We start from the raw sequence: 10010 nt of genomic DNA, 5'->3' as shown, positions 1-10010 counted from the left end.
CTGCATCAAGAATAGCACATTTATACACATTGTGTGAACATACACACACCACCACCATACAGTAAAAAAAAATTATAATTTTATACATATATATATATATATATATATATATATATATATATATATATATATATATATATATATATATACACATATATAGTGTGTGTGTGTGTTATTTTGTTATGTAATGAAAAAGATTGATGGGAATAAATAAACGAATAAAATACAGTATTTATCTGAAAACATTTGTTAATGAGAGCTCCCAAAGAGTCTGAATGCATTAACTGTTACTTGTGCTTTCTAATTTTTAATTTAGATGTTTAAAATCACTGAAGATTGATTTCATTTTCATCTGAGTAGTTCCCCGAGAATCTGGCAGGTGGCGCTACATACGCATTCATGACCTTTTCAAAACTGCAGTAGAAGAAGAATGCCACGCACTACGTATTGACGTGAGCCAATCAGACGCTTGGACGTAGGAAACGATTCTAGTTTGAATCTTAGGCGGTGTTTATAGCTTTGTCGCAGGTGAGTGAGATTTCCCCGTTTTAGTCAGAGGACGAAAATACTGCTCGATAATAATAATAAAAAAAATGTCTGTTTAATCCCGAAGTAGTTATACGTTTAAAGACGGAATCCGGTGGTTTCTGTTCGTTTAACAGCGACCGTTCTATCGTATCGGGAGAAAGCTTGTTAGCCCAAACGCAGGTACGCCTGTACACTTTTGTCCTCCCTTACTACAAGAAGAAGAAGAAGCAGAAATGGACACGAATCTGTCCAGACTTTTAGTTGGGCTCTCCGTTCAGATCAGTCGCAGTGATGGTGAGTTCGTCTACTTGTTCCCTTCTTCTGTCATCTCGGATGTGTCAAATGCTAACCGGGAGCCTGCCTCCCAACTTTCTGCTCTGTCTCTCAGGTCGAATCCACTCGGCCATCGTTAAATCCGTTGATAGCTCCAAGTCTACGGTTATGGTGGAGTGGCAGGAGAGGAAAATGTGCCGTGGGAAGGGGGTTGGTGGCTTCCTTTTTAAACAAAAATAAATAAAAACTGGACAAAAAAAAAACGTTTTTAAGTTGTCCTTTTTGTTTCGTAGATAATTAAATATTGATGCAGGCTAGAGTGAATCCTAAGTCCAGAAACAGCAAATCAGAAATCAACATTGTTCTCCCAATTTCAAACTGCTCATGCTTCAGTGCAAATGAACTCATGGGACGATCTTGGTGCCAAGCAGTAAATGGTCAACATTTTTTTTTTTTTTGCATTTCAGGTTGACATCGAGGAGCTGTGTCATCTAAATCCAGAACTTTTGGACCATGTGAACGCTGCCACCAAATCTGATGAGACGCCCACTCCTGCTCCTGACAAGGCAAGTAATGTTTATTTATAGATCTAAGACACAAACTGCGCTTATATGGTTTTAAAGATGTTATTCGACAAGTTGTGTTAATGCCAGCCTTTCTATTTTTCAAACTGGGCAAGAAAGTAAATGTATAACAAACATAATGGCAACTTTTAGATAAACCCTCTTCACGCAAGTAACTATCAACTATTACATTAATCTTCATGAAGGCTCAATCTAATGTTTTAGCAAAAAGATTTATGAGATGAATAAAACAATCTCATCCTCTGCTGTCTTCATTTGTTTCACAGAAGTATGCTACTCGCCTGCGCTCCTCCCGGATCCCGGCTCCTTCCTCCTGTACGTAACCAGAGGCACAGTTTATCTCTTAGTTTGTCGCTTTTTTTTTTTTTTTACCATTTCTCGCCTAACTGCTTGTTCTATTCCAAAGCCTCTGTTCCAGCGGAGCAAAATGACAAGGTTCCAGGTTGGCAAGCATTGCATGCGCCTTTCTTTGAAAGACAGCAATAACAATCGCAGCAACAATCACGCGAGGGCTCTCCTCTGTTCTGTTTAGGACAAATTTCTCTGCCTTTTACATTTTCTCTAAAAGACACGGGTGACGCTGGGCTTGCAGCACGACTTAACGCTCATTCTCACTTTGTGACTGGGGAGGAAATTATGTGGTATAGGCTTGGAGACACGGACGAATCAATTGTGCTGATGCTAAACACATCTTTGTTTGCATCTGAGCTTTTTTTCTTTGCTTTTATATTTGTTTGCTCACTCAGAGATTTTACAGTCCTCTTAAAATGTAATCAATGTTTGTAATCACTTGTTTGGACAATAACAGTCTTGATCATCTGTTTATGCGCAATAAACAGCCCTACCACCTTAGGTGGTCATGCTTTTATTTATTTAGTTATTTATTTGCATGGATTTGTGTCTCCCTCAGTTGCCTTTCGGTCTCGGCAGACGACCTTGTTCCAGCCTCCAGCTCCCGTGTTGCCATCCGTTTCAACCGTGGAGTCTTCTCCGGAAAACCCAGAGACGATCTGTCCTGAAACAAACCTGTCAGCAAGCTCTGGTTGGTAGTGATGCGCTAAAGTAGCTACTTGTTGGAAAGTCCCAAATCTCGTGAAATGCTTTATTGAACATGCAGCTATTGTGTCTACTGATGTGTAATGGCTGTATTGTGTATTTGATACGGTCTATGTATTTCAGCTGCTAAATTTATAACTCAATCTTTCAGTGGTTGCTTATATCAGCAAGAAAAATGAAGGGCATCTTTATAGATTCCATTCTTGTTTTTGTAGCGGCTCCATTTCAGGTGCAGAGGGGAATTGAAAGCAAGCCGCCACAGCCGCTGCCTTCCCTCCGCGAGTCGGTCAAAGAGAATGAACCTGAGAGAATGCCTTCAGCCAAAGGTCGGCAATTCTTCCTGAGATCTGATCGCACTTAAGCAAATCCAATAAAACTATTGGACGGTACGGCAAAAGAACATAATAAAAAAGTGATTCCTACACCTCTGCACTGCAGGCAGAAGAAAATCGGTGGCTCAGGAAGCAAGCAAAGGCAACAAGAGGGTTTCTAGTGTCAGGCCCTTTGACTTGCAGCCCAAGAAGGGGAAGGTTAAGATATATATGACATATTTTAAATCATTCTGTAAATCTTGAAGAAATCTGCAAATTTAACTCCTTGATTTCCCTCTGGTTTTAGTTTGGAGAGTCGTCTCGACCAAATCAGAAGTTCTATGAGATGATCCAGGACTTTCGAGAAACCTTGGAAATAACGCCGTTAGAAGCCACTGGCCTGGTGAGTTTAGACACAGAAACCGTGTCCCGTGTGTATGAGACTCTTTTCTACGTAAGCAGTTTTTACTCCACTCCCTTAATTGCTGATTTACTTTCACAGATCGAGTCTCAAAGGATATGCGTCTGTGTTCGCAAACGGCCTCTAAACAAGCAAGGTGGGCTGAAAATGTCTTATACAGCGATATTAACTTAATATGTTGCATTACATAACAAGCTGATGTCTCTTTTGAATTGGTGTTTTTTCAGAGATGAGCAAGAAGGAGATTGATGTGGTGTCTGTACCTGGCAGAGGAACCGTACTGGTCCATGAACCAAAGCTTAAAGTGGACCTAACCAAGTACTTGGAAAACCAGGTCTTCCACTTTGACTACTCCTTTGATGAAAATGCCACCAACGAGCTGGTCTACAAGTAAGAATTCTCTAATCTTATCAATTTCTATGAATATTTTATTTTATTTAAAAAAAAAAAAAAAAATCCCCCTTTCAGGCTGATGTCATGTTCACTCAGTAACACCTGAGTTTTTTTTCCTTTCAGGTTCACAGCCAAACCTTTGGTGCAGTCCATCTTTCAGGGTTGTATGGCAACTTGTTTTGCTTACGGCCAGACGGGAAGCGGGAAGACCCACGTAAGCCTCCGCCTTACCATACTGGTTTTAAAGATTATGCCAAAATCAGTGTTCCTAATTCAGAAGTACTTCCTCCTTTCCTGAATCTTTGCAGACAATGGGAGGCGATTTCACCGGGAAGCAACAGAACAGCGCTAAAGGAATCTACGCTTTGGCAGGTGAAACCATAATCTGATGCTTTCTCCATCCACGGTTAAAAGTGGTTGTTTTATAGGGGTGGTATTTTTAAAATGTGGATCAATTTGAAGCAACTAACTTTATACATTAGTCAATGGTGTTTAGGGTTTATTACTGCTTGAAATGTTGGCTGGCACGATTTTTTTAATTTTATTTAAAGCCTACATGTATCACTCCCGGTGGAACAGGTGCCTGGCAGAAAGCGCAGGGCTTCCGCATTCAGTGGAACCCCGGGCAAGATCCTGAATTCAAAGAAAACATGAACTCTACCAGTAAAATAAAAATGGGTCACCATTGGGGCAATGATACAGTACATATGGCCAAACCAGTCCAGACATTGTTCACTTCTTCCATGGTCACTGGAGTCGCTGACCTAAAGCCTATAGAAAGTCTGGGAGGTGGAACTGAGCAGAGCACGAGGGATTGTCAAAGATCCTTCTGCATTATCCTCATTTTATATCAGAGGACTAAATGTCCTCGCAGAAGGAGCAGGCATGCCACTAAAATAACTGGACATGGGATTTTTTATTTTTTTTTTCTCCCTCGCTGAATGATTAGGTTCACAGATTAGTCATTATCCTTCTGTGACTAAACTGGAAATTGTTAGTGTGCACCCTCCAATAAACGCGATGGTTTGTTTATCGTAAACTACATTTTTACTAACGATTGTGTTTAATCTTTCAGCCCAAGATGTTTTCACCTATCTCAACCACAGGAGGTATGCCAATCTGGATCTGTGCGTCTACGTCAGCTTCTTTGAGATCTATAACGGCAAAGTAAGAAAAGGAAAAATCAAGCCTCCCAAAGCGCGAGTCACGTCCAAATCAGCCTGTTCAGGTTCTCCCTCTAGAAACCTTTATCCCGTCTTTGCTTCAGGTGTATGACCTGCTGAACAAGAAGGGCAAGCTGCGTGTCTTGGAGGACGACCGGCAGCAGGTTCAGGTGGTGGGGCTGGAGGAGGTCAGTGTGTCCTCCGCAGAGGACGTCATCAAGCTCATACGGATGGGGAGTGCGTGCAGGTACTACAAATTAGTGAGATGGCCGACTTCAGCGATTTTCATTTTTCCTCTCATGTTCAAGATCATCATCTCTCAGCCTGACCTGCAAATGAGACTAAACCTTTACTAATGTAGCCTTTAAATAATGGAGATTGGGTCGAGGTGTGATCCTAGCTTTTTTTGTATGGATGTTAATAAATGAAGCTGTTCTTTCTTCTTCACACTCTGTCCAGGACATCAGGGCAGACCTCAGCCAACGCCAACTCCTCTCGCTCCCACGCCATCCTCCAGATTGTGCTGCGGCGCAGTGACCGCGCGTCCACGCTGCACGGCAAATTCTCATTGGTGGATCTGGCAGGCAACGAGCGCGGCACGGACGTCAGCAGCAACGACCGCAGCACGTTGGTGGAGACGGCGGAGATCAACCAGAGCCTGTTGGCTCTTAAGGTAACGCTTGGAAGGCACTCAGGGTGCAGAAAGAACTTGACTCTAAAACCAAGGACCAGATAAAGTTTGAAAAAAAATTTTTATTTGCATATAAGAAGGTGAAAAATAACCAACACGCATGTCCACTCCTGTGTGTCTGGTAGGAGTGTATTCGTTCTCTGGGCAGGAACAGTGATCACATTCCTTTTCGGATGAGTACTCTGACCAAAGTGCTCCGGGATTCCTTCATTGGAGAAAAGTCCAAAACCTGCATGGTAGGGAAACTCTCCTAAACTCCACCAGTTATCTCAACATTATGTTTGGTCTGTCTGCACTACCAGTCAAAGGTTTGATCTAGGGGTGCAACTAACTATTATTTTAGTAGTCAACTAATCTATGGATAATTTTTTTCGATTGGTTGACTAATCTTTTTTATTTTTTGCTTTTAAAAATATTTTGACCTTTGAACGCCTCTTTATTGCCTCTTGTTGTCACTATCCTTTATTTATTAGCTTTATAAAATGACCATAAAATATTAATTTGAATTTTAACTGACTTATATTTCCATCAGTTTTTTTTTTTCTCCTAAAAATGTTTTTAAAACAATCTTTCAACCTTTTAAAGGTGCACAGCCACATTAATTGATTTTTTTTTTTTTTTTTTTTTTTTTTTCTACATAAGTAACTCACTCTGGTTGCATACAAAGTTTTTCTGAAAGATTATCACATCCTGCTGGTGTAGTAGTTGTTGTTGTTTTGGTGATTTATGCTTTGTTTTTAACTGTTTGGTAGTAAATAAAGCCTTTATTAACGGAAGTGCGTATTGTGCACTGGCCAATTCAGTTTTTATTTTTTTTCTTCCTCCCCCCCCATTTCACTTAACCAACTTAGACCATTTTGTGCAGATCCATCAATAAGATAAAAAACAACAAAACAAAACTGTTTTAAAAATATGGGGGTAAATACTTTTGCATAATTTTGTGGTAATTTTCTAAAAAATGATTGTGTTCATATTTTACCCTCTTATTCAGATTGCCATGGTGTCTCCAAGCATGACCTCTTGTGAATATACAATGAATACCCTTCGTTACGCAGACAGGTACAGTGCGAAGTCAAACCTCTGGGGAAAGAATATGAGTCACTGCTCCTGAACGCCCACAACAACAGTTTTATGTTTTGCCAAAAATAAACTAGATTCACAGTTGCTGCGTAGTCCAGGAAATATTGAACTTGATTAGTGTGTTTTTTTAAGTCTAGACAAGCATGGGAGAAAATATTTGTATTTACAGACTGTATTCCCTACTCCATTGTTGAAGTAGTCTGTATTTGTCTTTCCTTTACATCCTTTCTTTTCTTAGTGCTTCCTTACCTTCTGCACATCCTAACTTGATTCTATCCCACTTTCTCTCTTTCTGTCCTGTTTTCCCTTCACCTAGTCTTCCGCCTCCACTCCTTTCTTGTCTTTGTCACACCACAGGCACTGTCTCCTTCCTTCCTTTTGTCACACCTCCCTTCTGTCGTTCTTTCTTGTCCTATCTCCATTCCTTCCTTGTATCTTTTCTTTAATTTTGTCCTTGTTTCCTTCATTTTTCCATTCCTTCTGTCCTTGTCTCCTTTGTTTTCTTTCTTATCTGTCCTTCCTTCCCACCTTCCCTCCCTCTAGGATCCTATTTTTTGCTGGTACCATGTGCCAGCCTTGCCTGCAGCACACATGGATTCCTTAAGCAGATAGTGAATGTTAGCCTTTTAGTCATTTTAGCATTTGTAATGAAGAGAAATTTCACTCTCTTTAAAATTGTCCTTTAATTTGCATAATTAAGCCAGCATAGTGGTTTGGTTTTAGAAAGTCAAAGTATTGGCATGATCTTCTTTTCTAACTTCATTGGAGAAAAAGATGAGCCATTTATGATTTCATTTATTTTGAGGCGAGGTTTTCAAAAAGCTAAAATGTTAAGCTGAGGAATAACATTTTTGAGATAAACAGCAAATTCTGATTTTTGCTTTGAGTAATGACTAGATTCTTGTAATGGGAGTTTTGGTTTTAATTTTGTTTTTATTCTTTGGCAGAGTGAAGGAGCTGAATGCCAGTTCCAAAGCCGCTGAAGCGCAGAAGAAAAATGAGCCAATAAATAGTTCCTCAGAAGAGGTGGATCGCATCACAACAATCAGATCTTCCTGATCTTGATGACGTGTTTTTATGTTTTATTTATTTTTTTCAAATGTGCTTAAAATCTGTTGTGCTTCTTTTCTTTTTGAACAGGATAGTACTGTGGATACCAGCGTGATTGATGTTATATCTCAGGTGGCAGAGTTGGAAGAAAAAGTCTATGGAGAGCTAAAGGTATTTTTTTAATTTTTTTTTTGCTGTTATTTTACTTGCTTTTAAATTTTTTTTAATTCAGTTTTCTAAACATTAAAAAAAAACCTTTTATTCTCCAGAGGGCAAATGAACTTGTTGTTGAAATGGACAAAATCTCGTACAATATTGAGGACGGGCTTCCAGATCTGGTGGATTTTTCCAGGAAGTTACTGGGTTTGTACAAAATTTTACATTGTTTTCTTTATGTAATTGAGTCTTATTATTATTATTATTATTATTTTTTTGACCTTTTTGTCAAAAATCAATGTAAATCTTAAACTGGTAGCAATAACAAATGTGTTGAAGTGTTTTACATTTATATTTATTTGCAGACTCAGTTCTGGCTCTGCAGTCTTCTGTGGAAACGGAGCGCAAGATGAGGCTAAACCACTAAAACTTCCAAAAGCTCCCTAGAGGGACAAACTGTGTTTTTAGGTGTTGTTTGTTTTATTGTATCGTAATACATTCTTTGTTAAATAAAATGTAACACTATTTTTTTTTTTTTAAAGAATTTAATGGAATGGTGTTAGAAAATGCAACATTGACACTTTTTTTCTGATCTATGGCATGGTTCATTACTGTTATTAAAGTTACTAAATTTATCATCCATTATTTACAAAGATCTTGGAGTGCAGCTCTTACATAATGTTGTCCAGACTGAAGCAAATATGACAGACAAGACATTTTGAAATTTCTCACATTAAAATTGGGACTACAGCTCTTAAAAGTGTTTGCCTGCAAAGGTAAATGTGGGATAACTGACCAGGAAAATGTTTGAATTGATGTAAGATAAATAGCCTTTTCACTTACCTTCTACTTAACTTTTAACAAGGTTTAGTGGGAGATATTTAAGATAGTCATTTATGTCTATAATTTCATTATGACAACAATTCCTCCGTGAAACAACCCTGCTACCGAGCAGAGTTGTTTGGGCTAACCCTGAGTTTTTCCTACTTTTTAGCTGAGATCTGCACAAGGAAGTGTCAGAAAAGGTGTGTCCTTTCTGGAGCGCCATACTGCAGAAATCTGGCAAGAGGCTAATCAGACCATAATTAAATGTCTTATTTCTGGATAAATATATTTTTTTTTTATCTCAATATTCTCAGCCTGCACATCTCTCTTCTAACATAAGATAACGCTCAGTTCTGAACAATTTATTTGTGCTGCTCTTCTTATGCCAATAGCAGCTTTTTAATAATGTAGGTGAGGTAGAAAATCTTTTAGAGGCAGCTGTATGTCACGCTGTCATTAATGTTACTGTTGCACTCTATGATAGACTAGTTTAATGATGTTCCATAGTCAGAACCACAAGATTAATAAAAACTACACAGAATGAAAGCAATCATTTCTGTAATTTTGAGCCTTCAGGTTCTAAATTTCTATTCATAATATTTTAGTTTCCATTTGAGTTATCCCCCACACCGTTGGGACTACTGCACATTTCTTCACTTCAACTTTAAATATAGCCTATATTATTATTATTATAAAGTGAAGTTGGCACAAATTGTACACTTATAAGAAAATCCATGTCAAATCATTTTTTAGCAGGATGGGGGAAGCCTAATGTTGCCAAAAAAAAAAAAGATGAAGAAACGTTGGTTATATTTCAGATGCGCACTTCCAGGCTTATTTTCGGCTGTTGCTATGGTGAATCGCGTTATCTGCGTTCGATTGATGAGGGCTTCTTTCAGGCTTGTGCTCCACTCAGGGTTGATTGGACGCTGAGTTTAGTTACCTGATTAATATCACCTGTTGTAAACGCAGCGTGAGGTACTCAGAGAAGTTTTTACTCGGTAGATTTTTTCTGAAACGGGGCCCAGGTATATAACTACAACTGACCGATAGTCAGTGATGAACACACCGAAGTGTTCGAATATCTGAAACAGCCCAACATGTTCTGTTTCGCTCACTCAAACAATAGTTCCACGGGCTTTTCATTGCTCTTCAAATTTGTAACACTTTTTTTTTTTTTACACACTCACTGTCTTTAAATTAAATTAAGCAACTTTAAAGCATAGTCCATAACCCGAGCCTGCTTTGGAGACTGAAGCAATGGCGGGTCTACAAAAATATCTTTACTACTGAACCAGTTTGTAATTGGATGGCTTACTACTTTGTAGCTGAGAACACAATTTATTACCTATAGTGGAATCTCACTTAAAAATACATTAAAATTATTTGTTTTAAATAGACTTAAAATACTTTTATTTGTATAGTACTTTTCATAGTCAATTGGAAGTGTTTTAACCATATGACGAAGATGAGACATGA

The 10010-nt window shown here is 38.6% G+C and overlaps 1 protein-coding gene across 3 annotated transcripts; it reads left to right on the top strand.

The window, feature by feature from the left end:
- The first annotated feature begins 392 nt into the window (after positions 1 to 392).
- On the top strand, positions 393 to 8346 carry kif2c (kinesin family member 2C). 3 transcript variants are annotated; one of them, XM_012878947.3, is made up of 23 exons: positions 393 to 528; positions 663 to 822; positions 917 to 1011; positions 1269 to 1367; positions 1652 to 1700; positions 1792 to 1827; positions 2296 to 2427; positions 2657 to 2767; positions 2880 to 2971; positions 3060 to 3155; positions 3255 to 3309; positions 3401 to 3563; positions 3690 to 3780; positions 3875 to 3938; positions 4642 to 4733; positions 4834 to 4976; positions 5189 to 5402; positions 5546 to 5656; positions 6412 to 6479; positions 7448 to 7526; positions 7641 to 7721; positions 7820 to 7913; positions 8072 to 8346. In XM_012878947.3, the coding sequence occupies exons 2-23, from the start codon at positions 762 to 764 to the stop codon at positions 8131 to 8133; spliced, it is 2088 nt and encodes a 695-aa protein (XP_012734401.2). In that variant the 5' UTR covers positions 393 to 528; positions 663 to 761; the 3' UTR covers positions 8134 to 8346. The 3 variants fall into 3 exon arrangements, with proteins under 3 accessions (XP_012734401.2, XP_035994051.1, XP_021180389.2); XM_036138158.1 differs by having other exon boundaries at positions 477 to 822; XM_021324714.2 differs by lacking the exon at positions 1792 to 1827 and having other exon boundaries at positions 477 to 822.
- The last annotated feature ends 1664 nt before the right edge of the window (positions 8347 to 10010 follow it).

This window comes from Fundulus heteroclitus, chromosome 6, assembly GCF_011125445.2.
Source record: "Fundulus heteroclitus isolate FHET01 chromosome 6, MU-UCD_Fhet_4.1, whole genome shotgun sequence".
NCBI classification, from domain to species: domain Eukaryota; kingdom Metazoa; phylum Chordata; class Actinopteri; order Cyprinodontiformes; family Fundulidae; genus Fundulus; species Fundulus heteroclitus.
The sequence above is the reverse complement of the archived record's forward strand: the minus strand, read 5'-3'. Positions and strand labels throughout refer to the sequence as shown.